General features: G+C 39.0%; 1 protein-coding gene and 1 non-coding gene across 2 annotated transcripts in view; one reads left to right on the forward strand and one right to left on the reverse strand.

Annotated features, from left to right (window-relative positions):
* The window catches only part of EPB41L4A (erythrocyte membrane protein band 4.1 like 4A), a 132,681-nt gene extending 119,089 nt beyond the window's left edge, over nucleotides 1-13,592 (forward strand). Inside the window, exons 18-23 of the mRNA XM_042866304.1 lie at nucleotides 13-132; nucleotides 4,637-4,684; nucleotides 5,313-5,381; nucleotides 6,265-6,375; nucleotides 7,159-7,240; nucleotides 9,591-13,592. Coding sequence (XP_042722238.1) covers nucleotides 13-132; nucleotides 4,637-4,684; nucleotides 5,313-5,381; nucleotides 6,265-6,375; nucleotides 7,159-7,240; nucleotides 9,591-9,716 — 556 coding nt within the window. The 3' untranslated portion in view covers nucleotides 9,717-13,592. The remainder of the gene's footprint in view (nucleotides 1-12; nucleotides 133-4,636; nucleotides 4,685-5,312; nucleotides 5,382-6,264; nucleotides 6,376-7,158; nucleotides 7,241-9,590) is intronic.
* Nucleotides 13,593-19,321: 5,729 nt separating this feature from the next.
* LOC122177195 lies at nucleotides 19,322-19,453 on the reverse strand. The gene has a single exon (XR_006177976.1). It is a non-coding gene; the product is annotated as a small nucleolar RNA SNORA13 (small nucleolar RNA).
* Between the last annotated feature and the right edge of the window lie 4,990 nt (nucleotides 19,454-24,443).

Below are 24,443 nucleotides of genomic sequence, written 5' to 3' on the forward strand. Positions count from 1 at the left end.
CTTTTTCTGCAGATTACGGCAAGAAAATGACATGGTTGACTCAGCTCCTCAGTGGGAAGCTGTGCTACGGCGACAAAAAGAGAAAAGCCAGGCAGATCCAAACTACCGGCGATCCAGGCACAGATCTCGATCGTATGTACCCCTTGACCACCCTGATACTTGGTGCTGAGACTAATTTTTATCTCCATTTTCATAGCTTAAAGTTTGTTTGTTATTTTTTAATGAGACATAGTATTTAGTGTTACATTTTCAAATGTTGGAATTTCTACTTGAACTGGATTTGTGCAGTCTTGTTCACTTTCAGCTGCACAAAAGTCAAACTTTATTAGGTGTAATTACACAATGATAAATTACTAAAAATAAGAGATATTAATGCTTAATTGTATGGATGCCACAAAATGCAGTTGATCAATTTTGATTAACTTTTTTTAAAAAGCATTATACAAAAAGTAGTGTAAACTGGCTTAGATTAAATTTATAGCAAAGTCGTTTTTTTTCCATATGCCAAGTAGATTTCTTTGCAAGGACATTACGGGCTCCCTCTTGTGGCCAACTGAGAGTAAGATATGGGTTTTATTTCCAGCGCGGCAACATTCTGCTGTGTATGTCCCTAAATTACTACTAGCAAAGAGTGATGCTATACAAAAGAGGAAAAGATTGCAGATGATGCAAAGAAAGGAGGAATCCTAAAGGTTTTGGGCGACTCCTCATTTCTTCTCCTTGTTGTGTTAGCAATTATTATATTCCTCCCTTTGTCTCTTTCTTCAGTTAAAACAGAAAAAAAAAGGAAAACTAGCTTAAACTACGATGTATGGTGTAGATATGTAATGTATGAAAGCGTGAATGGAAAAAGTAATTGTGAATTCCTTTAAAAGTGTTTTTCAAAAAGTTTAGTAAAAGGCCTTTGATTTTTGATTTGATTGTTACCCAACTACATTAGGGTATAAGAACGTTAATTTGATTTAGTTTGGCCCAGCTGTTTGCTTCCAGGATTGAATGCAGGTCAGAAATAATTCCCTAGAGTGTAAGGTATGGTTATTCTCATTTTTAGATCTGGCCATATGGTTATCTCAATCTGCACATTTAACATCGGATAGAAAACCATCATTTTAATAATACAGTTGAGCCTTTCACATAAAGTTCATTATTTCAGTCTGCACAAGTTAAGGGTCATTCTGAAAGTGCAAAGTAATGGCTGAAACATTTTTATTGTGTCTGGCACACTGTGTTTCATTTGTTTGATAATGAGTGGTATTAATCATTGTTGGTGGCAGGGTTTGGTGTCTCCTCAGTCTCAGGAATAAAAATACTTAACAAGAATTTGACCTTCTGTCTTTTAAAGGAATCAGAGATATAGAGAGCTCCCAATTCTAGTTCTACGGGGTTTATTTTCAAGAATTTGTGTGAAACATCTGTGTAGCCAGAGGGCTTTTTTAATTAAGAAGGCAATTAAAATTCCATGGCTATTTAAATTTACTATTTGTGAATCACATTGCAATATTAATAAGCCTGCAGATCCAGACGCAAAACATATTGTAGGCCGTATTAAAATGTAGGGCTGTTTGAGCCAGAAAAACCAAACAGAAACAAAGAACTCTGGAGACTCGCCACTTAGAGAGTTCCCATTGCATTTCTTGCACATTAGTGAATCTGATTAGTGAACAAATTGTTTGTAAACTGTTGTCCATTCAAAACTCGATTCACATATTGCAGTAAGACAATCTGAGCATACATTATGTGTCCAAACAATGGTTTGTATAACAATTCACAATAAAAAGTTGTAAACAAAGTGAAAGAGAGGTATTGTGATTAGACTTTGAAAATATAATGTCAAAGGCTGTTCAGAGCTGTACAAACACAACTTTTTAATGCAGGACTTACAATACCTGCATTATACTCTAACAGGACATTTCCTTCTTCAGACTTTTCTTCATTACAGAGTGATAGTGTTCCTACTGCCTTACAAGGAGACAGGAACAGAGCTTTCATAGAAAAATGCTTTTATTCAGGTACTCCATGTGTATCATATTTCTGAATATTCTTTTGCTGGGAGCTAAGCTGAACAAATGCTGCAAGGTAATCCCAGTAATGTAACACTTCTTAAGCAGGTGGAAAATAAATAATGTTAAGATGAGAATTCCTGAAAATATTTCCTTGAGGAATTATTGTTTTCAGCCACTTCCCTTTGTGATATTCTTTTCCCTCATGGCATACCATGTTTGACTGTACAGGAATTTTGCAACAGTGGCTTCCTTATTAGTGGAGGTATGGGGTGGAAGGAAGAGGAGGATTGAGAGATGGTGGAGGTCACCCAGAGCTAGCAGGGAGGCAGAAGACAAAATTCCTAAAAGATGGGGAAGTGCAGATGACTTCTTATTTAACGTTCTTTTAAGTTCTCTTCCCATACTGCCTCAGAATTTAGCCTTTCTTACTGCAGGTGAGGCCTCCTGGTGATTGGTGAGACTGTGAGACTTACAGCCACATCTTGAACAACTGAATTTACATAAATGCCTAAGAGCAATGAGCTGATCTGATGGGTTAGTGGTATGCACAGTGCACTGCTTTGTAGGAGTCTGGACTGTGGGGGTGACCCTGAGGCTGTGCTTCCTCAGGCAAACTAGGGCTTGTAAGCATGACAAAGCCTCCCTGGAGAAGCTGGCATTTTTCACGGAGCCTTTGCATTCCCCACTGCCAGATTATTCAGTATGAGGAGGATGCCTGTCTTGCTAGCCCCCGGGTGAATACAGCAGCTGCTGCTCTGTGAGCAAGGGATTGCAGAGAAGGAGGAACCAATTCAGAATTGAGGGGTGGAAAAGGCTATGAAAGGTTAAAAGCCAATAACAAGCTTCTACATCAGACAGTTAAAAAAAAAACATGGACTGGTCTAAAGAGAAAAGTCAAAGTAAATGCAAGAAGTGAGGTGAGATGGGAGAAATGAAAACATAAGAAAATGAAATACATTACAATAAACACAAGTACACAGAGAAATAAAAACCTCTGAACACTAATAAAAATCATACTGCAAGCTACTTGTAGTGGCTTTACCTGTGGCTGTGGCTGTTAATTACCATCAGGAGAAGCTGAGAAGTAAGGGCAGACAGGGAGGCTGCCTGGGAACAGCTGCCCCTTGCAGCGCAAGAACATTGTGGATCAGTTCATGTTACCCTGTGAGGGACTAACAGGATTCTGTTCTGTCTCCCTCTGGTTTTGCAAAGCATTAAACTGGTATTTTCCAGCACTTCTACACCTGTAAAATCTAAAAAGTAAAATTAACATCCCTACACAATCTGCTTTCATACCAGCTGTATAACATGAACTAAAATACACATGTTTCTGAAATGAGGTTATTCCCAGACTGAAGTCTGGGGTTGATCTGAGCACATCAAAGGAAGAAGTAGTGGAACAGGGACAGAAAACGGTTTTGGAATTGATGCCAACATAGCTCTGTCATGGGGCAGTGGAAAGCCAATCTAGCAGATGTCCGTCCTGCTCTCAGATATCTTCATTAGTATCTGGATTATTTCACTCCAAAAGCATCTTGGACTATGACAGCCTCTTTTGTTTGAAGAAAAAAAAAAGAAAAAAGCTTTATCATGAGATGATGTAAGAATCAGTGAGAAACTGTAGGAGCATTTATGCATACAGAATCCCTCTAGAAGTGGCATCCCTTACATCTCACATAAGATGATGTAGAACAGTCTAGCTGTTCTAACTACACAGAGTTAGTATAGTCCCAATGAAAGGGTTATCTGATGCAAATGCCATCCCTGCCAATGTGTAGAGTGCTTATTTAATCTATTATACAATTTGAGATTCAGCAGCAGTGAGGATTTCACATTACCCCCACAATGATGTAGAATAAGCAAAAGAAAAGAAAGGAGACCCAGTGTGGATGCAGTATTTTCTGTATTTCACTGGAAAATATAAGGCTTGCTACTCAGTCTTGCCTTACTGTATTTCTGTATGTGTGTTGCAGAAATTATGATTTTAGCTAAGTAATTGCTCTGAATTAAATACATGCTAACATATAGAGCTGGTGTGGGATGTGTGGTTGTGTGAGGGAAAGTTACTGGCTTTTAGGGGGTGGTGGTGGGTTTTTTTTGGTTTGTCCCAGACATGAAGTGCTAAGTAAACTGAGAGAAACCTCAATTGGAAGTGACCAGAAAGCAAAAACTGTGCTATGATACCTCAGCAGAGCAGTGGATCCTATACTAGTGAGCACTGGGATGACTGCTGTGTCAGACTGGCATAGTCTGTCCTCTCTCCCTGTTCACAGAGAGCTCCTTGGGCCACAAGGTTTCTCCTTTACAAAAGTTATTCTAAAACAGGCTGTCATCAGCTGGGTAACTGGGTAGCAGTGGCTGGCTTGCAAAGAGGAGCCTTCTGTCATCGATATTTTAAGTATATTTTTCACTAGTGAAACAGGACTTGTAGTTTAGAGGAGATAACTTTTCAATTACATTAAAGCAATGAAATTTAATGTATTTTCTGAGTTAACAAATGTTATATGTACAAGTCACAGGTGGACTATGCTTTCAATGATTTCTGTGCAGGCTGTGTTCTTAACATTGATTATTGAACAACAGTGTGTCAGATGATGGTTTTCACAGTTTACTGTCTTTGTTGGTGTTTGTAGGAGAAGCCCAGATGTACAAGCTAAAGAAGAACTGTGGAAACATATTCAGTAAGTATAGCATCTGAATGACTGCTGCACAGTCCCTCAAATGGTTAATCACATCCCTTTCTCTGTGGCTGTGGGTCACCGCTTCTGGATTTGGTTAAGTGCCATGATAAATTATGCAGGTGTAAATGACTTGTAGAAGATTCTGTAGAATACCGAATGCACTAAATACAGATGTCTATTGTATGTAGGTGAACTATAAAGAAAAATACAGGTTTTAGAGCAGGGGCTTGCAAAATGTCTGTCTATCTGTAATGGTGATACTTTTGGGATGAGGCCACCTATTATATTATGCCTAAAGATTAACCTTCCAAAGATTAATCTCTGGAAAGATTAACCATTCCAAAGCATATCTGATGTTCAGTATACACAGCATTTGATACTGTGAAACTGAAAGATCAGACTGTGAGAAGCTGAGAGTGAGACAGGATGTGACATGCAGATGGAGCAACAAAGGTGATATTAGAGACATTTCTTAATAGGTTTCTATTTGTTGTCAAGATAGTCTCAGGGCTGACAACAGCTTGTTTCAATAAATCTTTCCAGTCTAACATAAATAGTAATAACAAAAATAATGGGTTTGAAGTTGGGAGCTACTGTTAGACTTTTTACTTTGCCTAATGCATTCTAGGAAGGAACTTGTGGATCCATCTGGACTGTCTGAGGAGCAATTGAAAGAAATACCGTACACAAAAATAGAGTGAGTTTCTATCAGGATTTTTCTTTGTGAATATAAAAGCTTACTTTTCTTTTTTTAATGTGAACTTTGTTATACTGAACTAGGATTGGGTTTATACTTAATCCCTAAAATTTTATCTACCCCAAATGTATAGCTAGCATGGGTTGGATGAGAACACTTCATCTTTTTAAAGCCTAGTATTTTCTTTACCAAATATGAAAAAAAATCTTAATCTCTTGCTGTGTGCCACACACTTATGAACCTGCTGTATGTCTGTATGTTCTGTATGTACATCACTGTGTACACAAGTCTGTTCTATGTGCTGTGCGTTATAGAATCAGGGAGAATTGAATGCAAATAACCAGTTTCTTGAACTTAAGCTTTCTTCTTACATTTAAAGCTTTCTTCTGGCTATTTAAAGCACTGTTTGACTTGCTCAGCCCCCTTGCTTATTGCAGGCAGCTGCCGTGGCATAGCCCTTTTCCTTAAGAACAGGCATCTATTTTGCTGCGATAATTGCCCATTTGGGATGCCATGTCTTAGTGCAGGCAGCTGCCTGTGACAGAAATGGAATCACACTTTGCATTATAATCTGCTTCCTCAGAACCACTGAACAGAAAAGGGTGATGTTAAAGCTGCATATATTAAGTCATTCTGTATTGAATACTTCCAAAAACTGATGTGCTTGTCTGTGACCAAGGCACTTAGTAAAGCATTGAATTCCAGGTACAGACTCAAAAGGACAGCATCAGCTATTTAAATTCAGCCAGTGTAAAAAGCTGCCTCTTATACTATAAAAAATAATAAATAAAAGGGAGGGTCTCTCAGCTGGCAGCTGCATTTTGTTTCTATTCCGAAGGTCTGATATACTGACCTGCTGTTGTGAATTTTGTGTCTCTCCTAGGACTCAAGGCGACCCAATACGCATTAGGCATTCACATTCACCTCGAAGTTACCGTCAGTATCGGCGCTCCCAGTGCTCTGATGGTGAAAGATCTGTTCTGTCTGAAGTGAAGTACGTGACTGGGATTATGAACAAAGTACTGTTTTATTCTAGCTCAGAAATTGTTCAGAGCCCGCTTTCAGTTAGATTAGAAAGGGCAGACATGTGATTGTTTGCTGCTGTAGGATGCAGTTTAACCTGTAAATAGTACCTCTTCAGACCTATGTGACTCGAAGTACAAAAGCATTTCTGGTCTCTTTTGGCCACAGAAGCTTTCTTGGTCCACTTAGAAAAGGGAAAATGTGAAAAATAAACCTCTGTTGTTCCTTGGAGGTAAATCTTGAAGTTTCTAAAGAGAGAATTCATGATCTGCTTTCCAAATACATACATCTGTAATTAGAATCAAAATGTCATTTATATTAAGATGCTTCCCAGGAAATCCAGTGTACTCAACAGTGAGTAGGTCAGTCTTTCCAAAAAGACTGATTTGTAGAGAAAATGTTTGTACTCTGCAGCAAGAGGCTTGAGAGGCTAGGTTCAGTTAGGTGGGATCCTGGGAGACATGTGGCATATGCATGATTCCAGGTGGGCTCATCTCATGTGAAAATGAACTGTCCCTCTAGACCAGGAGGTAAGAGGCACTGGAATGAAGATGGGATGAAAGGTGCCGTGGAGATTCCTCCACCCACTGACTATTGATAGTCAGCATGATAGCTTCTGGATGGCTAAACTCACGTGTGGGTCTTCCACACTTTGCTTAGGTAACTTCCTGGGTCAGTTTCAGTATTATTTTTGTGTACACTTTATAGTTTACTTCATTACAGCAGTATCTACTTTGTAATATCCTAATTCCAGTGCGAAAAATGATCTGGTGCCTCCACTGCCTGTTACACGATCCTCAGATGTTAAAGGTCCCAGCATCCAATTTACTCAACAGGTTAGTAATTATACATCCTTTAAAATTTTCCATTTTTCATCTGTTTATTTATTTGATACAGAAGGGAATCTAGTGCTTTATTTAAATAAGTTCTTTGTTATTCAATGATAGTTAAAGCTGGCACTTTTTTTTTCCCCAAAGCAGTGTAGCAGGAAATTTTACATTTTGCAGTCTGTTTTGTTTGTTTCCAAATACATGGAATTCTGTAGCACATGCCTGCAGTGGACACGTGTGTCTGCTGTTAAAGATATTTTCTCAGTTTAAGTTTGATGCATTCGTAAGAACACAAGTTCTCTAAAGGAAGATAATCAGCTCTCAGAATTCATTAAAATGTACAGGTTTGTTCAGGATTTGGTTGAAAGTGAAGTCCACTGTCATTTTTTTTCTCCTCCTCTTACTGCTTGGGCCTGAAGTACTTTTTTTTCTTTTTTTTTTTTTCAAATGCTGAATAGTTTTTAACTGAGTGAAATCTCAAAAGGAGACAACTTGCCATAAGTGTAATCACTAGCTTTTATCAGAAGCTATGGTAGCATTCCTTAGATTGGATAGCTATATAAAAGTTAAAAATTGAGAAGGAAATTAATATTCAGAAAGCACTTGCAGTTCTGTTATACTAGTAATCTAAAGGAAACATACAAGGAAAAATTCCAGACATATTTCCAACTAATTTCCTGGTATTTGAAGGGTATCTGCTATTTCTCTAAGAATTACTTGCTGTTCTACCTGGAGGAAGTTTTTCCAGCCAAGCTGTGTAGTTACAAGAAGCTTTTTTACTTAAATACTATGTTTTATATACCCGGGTAAAGTTGTATTGGCAGGCTGCAGAAATCTTCCTTTCTCCTAGACTGTTTATTATTGTTATTAGTATTTGTTTGATTTTTTTGCTATCACTGCTGGTAATGAGATGTTATATGTATGACATGGCATGTTCTATAAAAAAATGAGTGTGATTCATAATTCATGGAATCATGGAACACTCTCAATGGGAAGGGAGCCACAAAGATTAAGCCTAGCTCCTGGCTCCAGCCAGACCAGCCAGAATTCATACCCTTTGAGAGACACTCATACCATTGTCCAGGCACCCGCAGAACTCCGGCACGGAGGCCGTGCCCACCTCCCTGTGCAGCTCATCCCATGCCCACCGTCCTGTGCTGCAGACCCTTTACAGAGCAGAGCTCAGCGCTGCCCCTCCGCTCCCTGTGAGGAGCTGCAGCTGCCTTCAGGCCTCCCCTCAGCTCCTCTGCTCCGGGCTGAACACACCCAGGGACCTCAGCTGCTCCTCACACATCTTGCCTCTTATGCCCTTCCCCACCTTTGTAGCCCTCCTTCCTAGCTCTCCCCTGTAGGCCTCTCTCCTAGCTCTCTGATAGGTGTATGTCCTTGTTTTATTGTGGCACACAAAGCTGCACCCAGTGCTTGAGGTGAGGCTGCACTGCACAGAGAAGTACTCTGAATGCTCTGCATGATTGTCAGCAAAATAACACAAAATTGTCATTTAGAAATCTAAGCAGTATAATTTCAAATATGAAATAAAAATAACAGGAAACATAAAAAATATCTCCTTCCCACAGCTGTCCTCATGTCTATTAATCTGGCATATTGATATACAAGAGGTGTGTGCTCATACTCCATATAGTGTGCAAACTGCACAGAATTTAATTGGCAACGCTTGCCCTAGTTTGTCGTATAAGCAGTTAGAATCACTTTAAGTTCAAAGAACTTTAGAACAGCAATCAGATTTTTTTCGCTTCAAGACTAGCTAACTTCAAGGATAGTAGCATTCATGCTTATGATGGAAGAATTCTGTAAGAATTTCCTTCAGGAGGAAGGGAGAACCTGGCATACTTAAGACAAAGCAAATTTATGTTCTTTATTTCAATAAGTAATTTGTGTGGTTGATTCCTGTTCAAAATCAAAATCGGATTATTTCCATTATCCAGTACTGTGTGGCTTAAATGGCCCTGGAAGAAATGAATATTACAGTGTTCAACATCCATAACCACCTCTCATTTCACTCTGCCCCAGACCTCCTTACAACAGTGGCCATTAATTCCCACCGAATACTGCTTGCTGTATTTGGCTAAATACCAAATAATTAGTTGTGGAATTTCCTGAGCAAGGAATATGAATTCAAATAGCACAGAAGAGCAGCAGCTGGGAGGGGAAGGAGGAGGCAAGAGAGAGGAAAAGGTTCTGTTTGATCTAGCGTAAAGACTTTCATATCCCTAGTGTATGTATCTGTAAACTGCCATATCCTTCACCTACAGCAGTCATAGCTTCAGTTATCAAAATATGGTATTTAAATTCTACTGTGCTCTTTCAACAAGATATTTTTATTTGTTCCCTTCAGAGACGGAATGGATCTAAAGACAGCCTTTTAGAAGAAAAGTCTCAGCTATCTACTAACATCGATATTAAAACCACCACTAAAACGATAAAAACTGTACAGGTGTCACGCTTGAAGGCAGAGACTTGACTGCTTCACTGGAGGATGTTCTTTGGAAAATATGTGTGTGTGTGTTTGTGCGTGCAAGGGAAGGAACTGAAGTTGAAGTGGTGGCAGTTTCTACAGGACATTCAGAAACACAGCCTGCTTGCTGGGAAGGCCAAGCAGTGCCTTTACCACCTGGACAATTGTAGGGGCACGACTGAGGAGAAGCTGACTAGTGAGACAACCAGAAAGTCCTCACAAAAAAGAATGATCAGCAGTTACATTTACAGAAAAAAATAGCTGCAGAAAAAACATGCTTTATGGTCTCCTCTGTAACTGAATAGCCTCTTTCCAAAAAATGACTATTAACTAACTTGATCGGGACCAGATGCTTCAAGAGAAGCAAAATAAGTCATATTTTTGGCCAGTTGTGCAATACAGTATGATTTGGAAAAAGAATCATCTTCACAGTTCCATCTGGTGATCAACTTGTGCCCTGATACATAAGGACTGCTAACTCTTACACAGTTTATAGCACAACAAGAGATGCTGGTGTTTTTAATACTGTTGTCAACAGAATCCATTTTTTTAGCTCAAAAATAAGTGATTCAGTAAAGCCTTGTAGCAAAGAGGTCCACAAATTGTACAGACTTAACACTCACTCAGCAATTTTCAGTGTTCTGGATGATGAATGTCCTTATGTCCTTCTGTGTAGAGGGCTAATTTAACTGAACATTCCATACCATAAAAATACGTCTGTCATTTTATGGTAAACCATACTGGAAAAAATAGGGGATATGTACTTATCTATTGTATTGTTTAGCGATGCACTTAAGTAATGATTAAACAAAACTGGTAGAGTAGGATTTAAGAGAGCTAGGAAATAGCTCTTTTGATTTTTATTTTTTTTTAAATGACTAGACTAGCAAAGCCTGCCTTAATCTCTCTTAATATAAAATAATCAATGCTGATACCTTGTGTTACTCCTCTCTGAGCCATTTCTATGATGATAAAATGACAAAGGCAGTATTTCAAGTATGATTGTTGTAACTTTTTTCCTCTTTTCAGGGTAGGCAGAATAATTGTTAATTATGCTGCAGACTGAGCATGTTATCTTACGCTGTAGATCTGAATCGATGCCTAGGTCTTCTCATGTCCTGTCACTTTGTACAAAATGCAGAAGCCATTCTTCTGCCACCCATTTGTCCACAGTTGGGGCAGCCTGGATTTGCTAATTATGAAACTTAGCAAAACATTTTTTTACATTTGTCCTCCATAGGGTCAGCGTGTTAACTTTAGTGATTCATAGTGATCCTGTCTTCTGCCCCCAGCAGCATCATACCAGGGGACTACAGCCCTTTCAGAAAAGCAATACTATTTGTGAACTGGAGTATATATATGGCACCAAATTTATGCTTTACAAAAGGCACAGCATTTTCCCTAACAAAAGTGAGAAGTAAAATCTTGCATAATGTATTTTATTTTTCAGTTTTCCTAAATTCTTTTATGAACTGAGGTGGTCAAATGGATGCTTCTAGCTGGGATGGTAGACATAATATGTTGTAAATTCCCATTACAACAGATTTGTCTGCAGGCTGAGAGATACTACATTGTTCCAGGCAAGGCAGATTCACCTGGTAATATCTCTTCTCTCAACAAGTACTTTGGACAGTGCTGCTTGTTCAGTAAACAGTTTTAAGAGAAGGAAAACAATTAGAACCCAGCTGTGGTGCAAATGCTGTTTTCATGGATGCTTTTCTGAATTTCATGGAGATGACATTCTAGGAGACTGTTGAGCTTCGCTTAAGTACTTGCTCAGATTGCTTTAGCTTTTAGCTAAAGCAATTGCTTTAAAGCTTTTAGCTAAAGCAATTTCTTTTAACTGTAAGACTGCTAAAAAGTGCCCTGAACTGTCAAGTGGTTTTTATCAATCACTGTTCCAATTTAAAGTGACCCTTTAATGACTTTGATAAGCATTCTTACAAGTGCTGTTAAAAAAGCAGAAGAAAAAAAAACCAACAACAAAAACAAACAGAAAAAACCCACCCCAAACAAACAAACAAACAAAAAATAAAAATAAAAAAAGGAAAACCTAGCACTGTGCAAAGATTCTGGTGAGGTCATCACAATCTGCACAAGACTGCAAGACTACTGAAATCCAACAAACCACACAAGAACTAGTTACAGTCTCTTGTAATCAAAGCCACTCACGTGTTCAAGAAAATGTTCCAAGCTGGAGGACTGCACACTTTGTAGTTTGTTGCTTTCTAAATCACAGCTATTGTTCTGGATTCCTTACTCAGGTACAGGCAAGTAGAACACATTTGCTTCTTTGGGAGTATTTGTGTTATTATTGTGCATTATCTGTACATAATGGCTGTATCTTGCTAATCTTCAAATATTATGGATCAGGAAGAAAACTGCTCTAAGGTTTACATCCAACCTAATGTTTTCTGTTTGCTGTCATCTGCCTGGGAGCTTTTGTGTATTGTTGGTTATACCATCAGCCAGATTTGTGGCATATTATTTACCCACTGCATGAGAAAATAGGCTTGTACCTAGTCTGCTGTTGGTAGATTTTAATTCTCAGTTCACAGTTGTTTTCTAGCCAAGCCAAATTGTTTGCATTTAAATGAAAAACTTGCAACGTCTTGGATTTGAGTTAGCTGTATTCCGTATGAGATCATTTAGAAAGCAGGATTTTAGCATGTCTGACTATGAGTCTGGAGAACTACTGTGTTTTTTTCTCAGCACAAGGGAGTCCAAATTAAGCACATGTGTTACATGTTAGTATTGGTGGTGAGACAAACCAAAACATGGATGTGATGTCGGCTAATGAAACAGAAAAAAAAAAAGATATTCCATAAACATGCACTTCCTTTCCCTCCTGGTTTCTTTTCTTTAGTCATTTTAGGAGAGGCACCTTTTCTTGTGAGATTATAAGATCTGTGTGAGAAACCTACAGGAAATCGGTCACGAAAAACACTTTTTTCAGCACAGTTACAGTAGCCCTGCAGTTCTTTAGCCCTAAAACAAGGATGCATCTCTCACTTACAGCTGTGAGCTACACTATACTGTCCACAGTTGCTAACTACCTTTCCTATCTTCCTGGGCCTGCACTGCCTAGAGGCAGTTGTGTTCTCAGAACGGGAGTTTGGAAGTATTTGCACAAGACTAGAATCAAGCAAAGTTTACACTGAGGCTGGATGTCATACAGACTTGTCATAAAATGGACAAGTAACTGATAAAAATATGGAAAGTTCTTAGCTTAACTGTGCTTCTAGTCTGCTGAAGTGACCTCTGATGAACAATTTTAACATTGTGCCTCTGTATTTGCCTGAGACTTCTGTAAAGGCAAATAAGCAATCTGCAGAACTTTATAACTACACCAACACTGTAGACATATTTCCTTGTAAAACACATTTTATATGATAAAGAGGGTTTACTATCTGTACCACAAAACTTACACAAATTTTGGCACAGCTTTGATTAGTCCCCCTGCTTGCTGGCTGATTTCTTTCGTTGGGAGCTAGCCTTGACCTGCGGTTTTATGTACTGGACTTCTTATCAATGACTCTCAGATTACAACTCATATTCTAAGAAAGCTTATTGTATTGAAGATGTTGGTTAAAAAAATCATTACAAGTTGCCAAATCAGTCATCTTTATGAAGGTGAATAGTGGACTGAATATATAGCAAATTTTCTTTTGGGAAAGCCTGTTTGATTCAAAGCTCTCTAGAAAGATGTTTTAAAACAACATACTAAAATATATCAGTCATGTGATTCATATGCTCTGTGTACATTAAGTATTCATGAAGCAACAATGTGCTTTATTTTAAACTGAATTTGATAGATGGCTGTGTCGATAATTGTGTCCAGGTTATTTAAAAAAGTCAAGTAAAACTTGAATTTCTAGGGCATTCCATGGTTGCCTGTGTGTCTTATTTACTTTACACAAAGGAGGAAAACCTTACAAACATGCATTCATTTGACAGCACCATCTGGTAAAAACAGGTGTACTACCAATTAATATGCACTTGAGTACACAGCCTCTCCAGATCAAGTATTTTTCCTGGTAGCAAAAAGTTGACAGCCTTATATTTCATACTTTCAGTACATATACATGGTACAGATTCTTTCCTTACCTAAAAAATCACCAGAATGCATCAACAGACTTGACTACCAAACGTACAGATACCAATATGGCAGATGCCCATTTTCTTTCTTCTCAGTAAGAGTTAAGAAACCCGCTACTCTCCCAGCTGGTTAGTTTATGTGACACCTACTTTGCTGTAACATTAGATTTTAAAAAAACAGCTACTTTTGTGCATTACTTCCTCAGTAAAACGTTTACTTGACTTTCCTCATATTCTTCTGTTAAGTTTATTACAATTTTCTTCAATATCTCCTTCAACAAAATCTGCCATAGTGAAGCTGGATGCAGTGTGCTAGGTTAAAGAAGAATCTGGAACATGACACTTCTCTTTCTGTGCACACCTTTCAAGAGTTCTGTTTCTCAGCTTTCATACTTTCTTCTACAGAGCACTGGAGTAGCTAGCAGAATTGAGGATTGGTGCAACGCTGATCTAGCACAAATATCTTTGCTCTCTTCCTCCCCTAAGTCGCCTGGGAATCTCTTATCCTTTCAACTCATTTTAATAAGTGAACAGTCTGTCAGACAGTGTAAAATAATAATGGAGAAAAACCTGAGATTCCCCGCTTTTTTTCCCCCACAATTGAAGTCAAGTTAGCTGCTCATAAAAAAACAAGAAAGGGAGTCCTAATTCATTCATATTTACTTATTTTTACCACAATTCTGTTTATCGTTACTGTTTTTGTAATCAGTGCCCCTTACAAATTCCTCTCTCTACCTTTTTTCCTTTTTTGTCCTTAATTCCATCACACTGTGGAACAGTTAATACATTCTGATGCTTAAGATTACCCATTATTTTTCTTGTTCAAAGGAGGTTAACATTTTCACCATCAAGAAAATGTTGGCAGCTTTTTCTTTTTTCTTCTTTTCTAAAGTCTTAAATATTACCCTTGCTTGTCCCACAGTTCAAAAACAAAGACCCAGGTGCAAAACTCTTGGACAGATGGTATCTTCAGGAAATATAGTCCCTAGCACAACCTCAAGCTTTCAAGAGCATCCAGTAATTACATTCTGAATCACTAAAAATTAATCACTTGTCTAAACTGCCTTCCCTTGTGAGAAACCAGAAATCAACTCCCCCTTCTGCTTAGATACTGCATTAATAGTTTGCTTACATTAATACACAGAAAGACAATTTGAAATACAGAAATTTAGCATTTGCTCTTTTGATACAAATAATTAATGAACTTTCCTCCAAAAAAAGCAACAAAACCCTCCCAAAAAACAAACAAACAAACAAAAACCAACAGGAAATTAATTTGCTATTCTTGAAGTGCATTTCACTCAAAGTTTACTTGAAGTTTCACAACATGTAGCTGATCTATGTAACTAGTTACAGAACTAGCTTGCAGTTCTTCATGTTGGAAAAGCACCTTTCCTGTGATTTTTAAACATAGGTTTGCTAAATTAAAATTTCTGCTTTTGCTCACCACAACATATAACTCAGCTAAGCCACCCTGAGTGCTACAGAAGGACGTGTTTCATTGGTAATGTTCTACACATTAATTAACTCCTGTATTTTAATCCAAAGTAGTGAACCGGTAATGCAGAAATGGCAAAGAACAAGTCTTGGCAGTTGCTTCTTTTTGGCAGTACAGCTTGGAAAAGAGAAGAGTTCTAATAACAGAAACATAAATCTTTATTTATTTATTTATTTATTATGTCTACATAAACACAGTTCTAAGACAGTTAGAAAGAACTTGTGTTACTATAAGCATTTTAATGCTTAACGTTCCAAAGTCTGTAACAGCTTTTTCTTTCTTACAGAGTAGTCTTGCACTGCCACTCGTTTCAGACTGGTTCTAACAATTCCTCCCAGAAAAAAAGGCAAACTGTGAGATTGGGCACATGCAGCATTATACATGTGTTCAGTAACATCCTCTAAGTTGCCAGATCCCTGAGACCAGTATGAAGTTACAAGGATCAGCTCTCCCTCACCTTCCCCCTGGAATAAGTAGAAGCTAATATCCGCAAATCTGATTTTTAAAGATGTGCTTTTTGCATATCAAAGCAAAATTTCAGATCATAATCAACTATAATTTTGTGACAGCTCAAATGCTTTCTATGTGGTGGGTACCTATAGAAAATTTTCTAGTAGGAACCCAGGCACATTACGTCTGTGCATTACGCAATGACAGTTTGAAAGAATGGTAAGCCATTGAAGATCATATTTAGTTATTTCATGTTGGAAAACAAGGAACAGCCATGTTATTAGATAGTTACTCATACTGGATTACCATTTATATGTACGTTTTTCTTCCCAGTGTCTGACAGGCTTATATAAACAACTGCCTCTGCTTGCAAAACACTCTTAAGTGATTACAGTGTTAGAAGGGTTGAATGGATTTCACCACTTCATTGTCACCCTGGCACTGGTAAAACATTGGGTGCTTCCAATGAAATTTTCTGTTCCGTTACTATTTTCAACTCCAAAAAACAAAGAGGAATGTAGGAATCTTTCACTACTCAAGATGATACATTTGTATGAGCACATATGTGCAAAGTGAAAATACTGAACCTTGTGTTTATTTTAAAAAAAAAATTCATTGGACTAGTTCTTCATTAAAACTATGTAGATTTTGTAAGCCAATTTGGTAGCTGCTGAGAGATCACTGTAAGAATATCTGGCTTCACCATGGACAACTGTTGGATCACAAAGCTCCTTCAGAACTCAGTTCAGTTCACTTGCTTCTGCTTCTTGGCAGTAATCAGCTGCAAAATAATTAGTCTCCTCTCCAAAGGCTGCAATTACATTTTGATAGTTACTACTACAAATACCACCCCATAATAAAATCTCAATTTCTCTTGTGTTGTATTTTGCTCTGGCACAGTGGGGGGGAAAAAAAAAAGTGCTAACAAAGTCGTTAATGACAAATACCATTCTGATTCTTCCTTAAGCTTCTCCAATTTCTACACTCTCCATTTCAAGTTTTCTTGCATCCATACTTATTTTCTGGAGTTATCACTGGATGCACTTCAATTCAGCACCCCTCTTTCCACTACATCACTTAGAAATGCTGGATGCCTTAGTGAAACATCAAGAACAAGAATCCAGACACATGTGCTAAAGATGCTTTTTTGTTCAATGTTCTGGAATATATTTTCTGCATAATGAGGTTTAATCGACACACACTGCACAAGATGTGAAACAAGCACATATTTTACTGGGGCTTCTACTCCAGACAATCTACGCTTCAATAGTACTGTCCCTTCCCATGGTGCAGTAACACTGGTCTGTTACAGTTGCTAAAAAAACAAAACAAACGCTTAGCATTTTTTTCTTTGTAAAGTATTCTGTAAAGTCTTTATAAAGTATTCAAGAGGAACAACAAGCATGTGATGTAATATCATTACCATTTCTGATTTACAAGACTATCAGTTATTTCTTCAGTTTGAGCTGAAACTTGTTTATACCTTGAATTTCCTTTCCAATGATAGTTTATAGTGTACACTGTCAAATAATTCACTCAGTGTGGTTCATTGTCCTGCATGACATCCTGGTTGCCAAATTGGAGAAAAACGGGTTTGAAGGATGAACCACTCACTGAGTAGGGAATTGGCTGGATGGCTGCACTCAGGGAGTTGCTGTCAGTGGCTCAGTGTCCAAGAGGACACTGGTGACGTGTGGCATTCCTCAGGGATCGTTGTTGGGACTGGTGTTATTTAACATCTTTGTAGGCAACATGGATGGTGGGATTGAGTGCACCCTCAGCAAGTTTGCAGACAACACCAAGCTGAGTGGTGCAGTTGACTCGCTAGAGGGAAGGCATACCATCCAGTGGGACATGGACAGGCCTGAGAGGTGGGCTCATGCCAACCTCATGAAACCCAACAAGGCCAAGTGCAAAGTCCTGTGTCTGAGTCAGGGCGATCCCATGCACTGATACTGGCTGGGTGGAAAATGGCTTGAGAGAAGCTCTGAGGAGGAGGATTTGGGAGAGTCGGTTGATGAAAGATTAAACATGAGCTTGCAGTGTGCGCTTGCAGACCGTGAGGCAAACCATATCCTGGGTTGCAGCAAGAGAAGCATGACTCAAGGGTCACCTGGTCAAGGGAAGTGATTCTGCCCCTCTACTTTGCTCTCGTTAGACCCCACCTGCAGTACTGTATCCAGTTCTGGAGCCCCCAACGCAAGAAAGAAATGGAGCTGATGAAGCAGCTCCAGAGGGTCACAAAGGTGATCAGAGGGCTGGAGCACCTACTCTATGAGCACAGGCTGAGAAAGCTGAGGGTCTTCAGACTGGAAAAAAGAAGACTGAGGAGGCCTTCTCTTCTCTTATAGCAGCACTCTAAAGCTGGGGAGGGTCTTTTTGTATGTGCAGGTAGCAAGAAGATGAAGTGAAATGGCTTTAAACTGGAGAAGTATTAGGAAGAAATTCATTACTGTGAGGAGATGAGACGCTCGGACAGGTTTTCCACTGAGGTTGTGAACGCCCCTTTCTGCAAGCATTCAAGGCCAGGCTGGATGGAGCTTTGATCAACCAGGTCTAGAGGGAGGTGTCCCTGCCTAGAACAGGGGGGTTGGAACAAGATTATCTTAAATGTTCTTTCCAACCCAAACCACTCTGATTCTGTGTCCCCTGAAATGCAGGTAAGTTCCTAAAGACTTGTCAGTAGTGAATCCACCATCATACTTCCAATATTGTCCCAAACGTTCTTGGCCTCCAAAATTTTGACCTGCCTTCCCACTTTGCTTTTGTAGTTGATGGGAACCTAACCATCAGGCTGAGTTCAACCTCACTGTCTGAATTCAGATTTCTGCTCTGAAGTCATTCTGCTGAACTTAAAATAGAAAGTCTGCTTCATTACAGGACAAAGCTGCAGGGCACAGCAACAGAAGATTACTATCACTTACCTCATAAAACTGCAGGAGAGCTGGGGTGTCAGCACTTTGTCACCTTCTTTTCATGCATGGAGGCTTTCCCCACATGCCTATCCCTGTGATCTTGCGAACTGCCAGGAAGATGACCCATGGCTACTGCACAAACACACTCTGTAAGAAGAGAGTTAAGCTCTCTGATAAGAATAAACCCTGCTAATTACCAAGGTAAGAGCCACATCTGCTAGGAATACAGTATACACTGCCCTTTCAGAAAGGCATAATACTTTTTTAGCTCAACAGTAGAAGACATTGATTACCAATATGGAGCAATCCTGCAAAGCGATTTGCTTTACGCTGTTCTGCTCCCACAGCCACTAATAACAAAAAGCCAATGCATAAAGGCAAAAATATTCTCTTTTGCTGAGTATTGTGAAGCTGTAGATACCTATTTGCACTAAAAAAAACTAGAGGCCTCTGCAGGAGTCTGAAAGTTACGTACAGCATACTCACAACTGTTCACATTATCCTGGTAGACAGGACTGCTGAACAGTATTAAGAGTGGCCATCAACAGTCCAGTTTTTCCCCTTTTTAAAATATCAAATTCTTCTTTTAAAAAGTCTGAGGCATAAAATCTGCTACGCAATTGCTCGGCCTTACAGTTTCTACAGGTTTTTTCTGTTCTTGCAAAAACAGGGAGGAGAAAGGCAAATAGCCAGCCCCTTACAAAGACTGAGCAAGAATTCTTGTTTGCCTTTTCTGACACCACATTAACTTCAGAAGGCAATGAATGGGCAACACAAAGGCAAAAATGCAAGTATTAAAAGTGACCATTTTTGTCTGCAAAATTGAAAAATATCAATTCCCCAACATAAAATTTTTTCGAAATTCATAAGTAAATAATGTTTTTATACAGCAAGCATTGTTTAGTAGGGAGTTACAAGCACACCGTACTCCTGTGATGTCATGTGATTGCACTGTTGCTTGCTTCGGCCACTGGCCAACTTCCACTTCTTTCACTTGGAAGAAAGGAAAAACCACATTTTCACTTTAAAGACAGAGATACCCAAGCAGCACAATGTGAGGAGTCTGAAGACAAAATGGCAAATAATTGTCCAGCTTCACAGGTCAGACAGCACTCAGCCTCCCTTCCTCCTGAAGCCCACAGATCACATCCCTCAGTGCCAGACGGTTCTTGAGCACCTGCAGGGACACTAACACCACTGTTTCCCTGGGCAGCCTGACCAGTGCCTCGCTGCTCTTTGAGAGAAGGAATTTTTCCTAATATCCAACCTGAACCTCCCCTGGCTCACCTTGGGGCCAATCTCTCTCGTCATATCACCGTTACCTTGAAGATTTCTGACGAAACTCATAAGCTATTTAGTGAAGCACTTCAGAAACTCGGTCTTTTTCACTCCTTCAGAAATTTCATAAGGATCTTCAGTAAAAGAATGGAAGAGTAGAATATTGTGGCTCCATTCTGATGTTAAATTAATGATGAGACATTAGCTTCTGCTTGGTTTCCTTACGATCTGGTTGATGATTTAATCATTGAAATTATTTTTGTGTGTCAGCTGGTGGTATTTTTTAAGCTGTTTTTAGCTGGATTTGTCAAAAGGATAGAGAAATATAAAGTTCCTAAAGATTTTGTGAAAAACCAAAGTCTGTGTAGAGCCAAAAGAACTGGTGAGTGTTGCATGCCAACACCTGTCGTCCTGGGAGGGAATGGAAGTAATGTCTCATTGATGCATACTTTTCTACAGTTTTCTTTGAAAGCCAGATTGTGAGCAGCACTGAGGTCTTCCAGAGGCAAGGAATATGCATCTCTGTGTGGATAGGAGCTGTGTCCCTCAGCTCCCCTTAGTGGCTCAGGCCCAAGTCTCATCAGCTGCCTAACCTGAGGTTTTCCTTCTCTGTTGGGTGTTATTGAACACTTCTTTATTTTCAAAGTACAATTCAACAGCTGGCAACTGAGTTCCTCACATGAGGACTTTCTTTCTACCCTAGAGAGATCACATTATGTCAAATTACATGAATGTATTATAAATTTGCCTTTGCTTGCAAAGGAGAATGGTGTTAATCATTTGACACAATTCAACAGTAAGACTCTCCAAGTGTTACTGTGCTGTAGGACCATCTCTGGTTCCTCAGTCCTTTCAATAGTCATTGATTACTTGGGACACTAAAAACCAGTCAAAATCTGAATCTGTAATGTCTTGTTTTACTCCACACTTTCTGGGTGCGCCCTTAGTTTTCCTGAGTGAATTTCAGCACTAACCTGTAAGGGTAAAAGTCCCTGTTATATTTTCTTTAGCAGGAATACTAGTTCCTGTCCTTCCTGGCTTGCAGCCTTTTGTTCCTGTTCCCAACCCAGTCTGTTGCTCTGTAAGTTTTGCCAGTTCCATTTTGTGGCACCATGCCACAAAACATCTCGCTGAAAAGAGCTTCTAAAAACAAGTGATACGGCTTTGGAAACGATTAAAATGTGCAGTAGAATAAAATAAAACAACTAAATATTATGTTAGTAGGTCCAAGAACAGTTGCAGTTTAATTTATGTGCTTTATTCTGCGTTGTTTACTGTAGTAAAAGATTACAGACTGACCTGTTCTTGCTTTTCCTCATATAGAATATGGAGCTGCTGCGTACAAAATATTTTAGCGATTGTTGTTACAGGAAATCCTAACATGCTGATAAGGAGAGTATGTATCTCAAGGGAGCATTGTGAGCTGAAATATCTGTAAAATGCTTAGTGAGCAGTGAGTCATCAGTAAAATATTTTCCTACCCTGTTGTCTTGAGTGATCGGGAACGCTTCCAGAAGCAGGCTTTCTGTGTACCTTCTCTGAGTTCCTGTCAAAGTTCGAGGGTGTGGTTTCCTTAGTTTTTGGGCGACTCCGTTTACAATTTCTTTTCCTGGCATCCACCAGAGGTCAGTAAAGTGCCGAGAATGACGAGCAGTAGAGAAGGGAGGCAATTGCCAAGGTTCTACCAGCTGCTAGGATTATAGCAGTGAGCTAGCAGCTAGCATATCCTATCCTTTGTCGATACCAAATGTATTAGGGGAAAGTTATGGAGCTGGCAGTAGGTCAGTGTGAAGCTACCTCAGATAGTAAGACTGCTAGAGATTGTTTAAACCCATAAATGTGACAGTTACTGTATCTTTGGAAAGGTGTTATCACAATCATCAAATTATTTTCACATTCCAAATATTTGTGAGAGCTGAAGAAAGGGCCTAATCTTGCTAAGTTCTTGTCACAGTGGCTCCTTGTACTACCACAAGTCACAAGTTAGGAAAATATTTTGCTTGATACTCAATTTCTCACTTGTTATTTCAGTTGAATGATCTTGCCTCATGAGGCAGTTCAAGTTCCCAGGATTTGTGCCTTCATCATTTTCATGTTATTACCAATTCTAACATTTTTCCACAGAGGAGAGGTACTTCTCTCAGAATCCTTTCAGATTCTCTATGTTGTTCTTTTTATGAAATAACTTTATTAGGAAATAATTTCGCCTGTTTGAGTTAGAATATTTGATAAGGGCAGGAAAAAAATTCAATCTGAGTCTGCACTACTGAGTTCTACGAAAGCACTTCAGTATTTTTTTGTATTGTCCCTCTTTCAATTTGTTAATGGACTTCAACATCTCATTCCTTTCCTTCTCCTCCTTCCGGCACTCGTTGATTGAAAAGAAGTCTTCTCTGGGCTGCAGTGAAATACCAGATTCCTTTAGAACTGGTACTATTAACTGGAAATATTTTAGCTCCAAACCATGTATATGTACCTTACTTTTTATCTGATGTTACTGATGCATTTGCCATGGTATTGTCCATTCAGCTAAGTTGCACAGGCTCTTCTGAAGTTCTGCTCAGCTTCTAATTGTAATCTGAATAACTGTGTTCAGTTTTAAAAAACCCAGTAAAATACTGATGCTTTAAAAATTCTGCTGAATGTGTGACTTTTTTTTCTGTCAGGTATTTCCATTGCCACTCTTTTTCATCTAGAGGATTGTATTTGGAGCTTTTTTCCCCAGGATGAAGGTTTTTACTTCCTGTTCTGTGATTTCTTTTACTATGAACAAGGGAGCTGACTAGGCTATGCTGGAGGAAGAACTGTTTTTGACCAAATATTATTTTCCCTTGTGTCCACTTTTGTGGTACTTCTAGGCCTGAAAATTATGCAGAAACTAGTACAAGAAGTACTTAATGCAGGTTTATGCAAATTACTTATTAACTCAGATTTTCAGATACTTTGAGCATCTCCAAAACAGGACTCATATACTAATACATGAATCTGGGACCCTGTGCCAAATTACTGGCATTCCACCAGAACTGCTTAGGCTAGCACACTACCACGGGTTGGCAGTGTCTGCTGTTCTGCCTAGCAGCTGGTGAGAGCTGCTCAGCTGCAATGCAGACAAACCTGCCCCAGCTTTGATTTGCAGGAGTGTGGGCTTTGTGAAGCCAAAGCCTGCAAAAATTAATAGTTTTTTTGTAGGAGGACTGAATTTCAGAGCAATATCTTTTGTGTATACCCTGGCACTCACTTTTCTCTGTATGTAGTTGATACAGTACCCTTGTTTTGAAGTACTTTAGCTACTGATACATTTGCATATTCTAGAAATAGTTTTTATTTTCCAAGTGTTGGCTAACAAAAACACCAACCCACTCGTCTTTGCCAGCACTGTTATGGCTTTGAACTGTTTTTGAGAAGCTCAGGTGTGTAATGTATAGGTAGAGCAGCTCTTTGTTTTTCTACACTGGGTAGTAGTGTAGTGAGAGTATCTTTCCAGGGTGTCTTCCAAAATTAATTGTATTCTTGTCACAGAAGATCTGTTATATTATGGCCTCTCCAAAGTGTTAAGAGTTCATAATATTCATGAGTAGAGTGTTCAGTCCATTTGGTACAGGACACACTCAAAGTATGGCTTATAGGTTTTGTTTGATTCTGTTCTTCTGCTTCTTTTGGAATAAGGTTCTTCTTTTTACCCTGCAAAAATGGACAGGACAATTGTGAGAAAAATTACAGTCCCTTCAATTTCTTTTAGGATGTGTTCTGTTAGCAGAATCCCTTGGACAGGTCCAAGTCTTCCTGTTTGTTTCTTGCCATTATTGCCTTCCATGCTGGTAAAGAATAAGGAGTGGAAGATATCCCAGGTTCATCAACAGCTTGTTTATTCTTGTCCAGATAATCAGAAGAATGCTTCTGGATACTAAAAAATACAGTATGTTTTGTTGGCAAATGTGGTTCTATAATTACTGCTCCTTTGGCTTTGCCTGAAGGAAGCCTATGCAGAGCAATGTGTGCATGCATCAGCAGTCTGCTTCCTGGTTCTGTACACATTTAAGACATCACAGTTCCCTCTACTGCTGCACTGCCATCATGTCTTGCCCTGAATGGTATGCTGGCATCTCATTACTGTAAAAACTGCTGTGTGTACCCAAATGATTTACCTTGTAAGGTGATGTGCCTCTGGGTCATGGGAACTCAGGGGATTGGGAAGCAAGAATGAGAGGATCTCCTCAAAGAAAAAAATTAAAAACCAGCACTTTTATTCTGTCTTTCCCCTCTTGTGAAGGGAAATGTGACATTTTCTTGTCTATCCTGATGTATCCCTGCTAGGAGGTCCTAGTACCGATGTGGCTAGGAGTTGCCTAATTTTGATAAATTACGGAAAAAAAATGTGCCTTTTCCAATTCAGAAAGTTTTGACTATGTTTGCCTGAGACAGAGATGACAGAGGTGAAAAAATAACTTTTCTTGTCACTGGACAGTGTTGTTTTTTCCAGTTGTAAGAGTGAGG

Source organism: Lagopus leucura, unplaced genomic scaffold (genome assembly GCF_019238085.1).
Source record: "Lagopus leucura isolate 7727_CA_CO unplaced genomic scaffold, USGS_WTPT01 Super-Scaffold_810, whole genome shotgun sequence".
Lineage (NCBI taxonomy): Eukaryota > Metazoa > Chordata > Aves > Galliformes > Phasianidae > Lagopus > Lagopus leucura.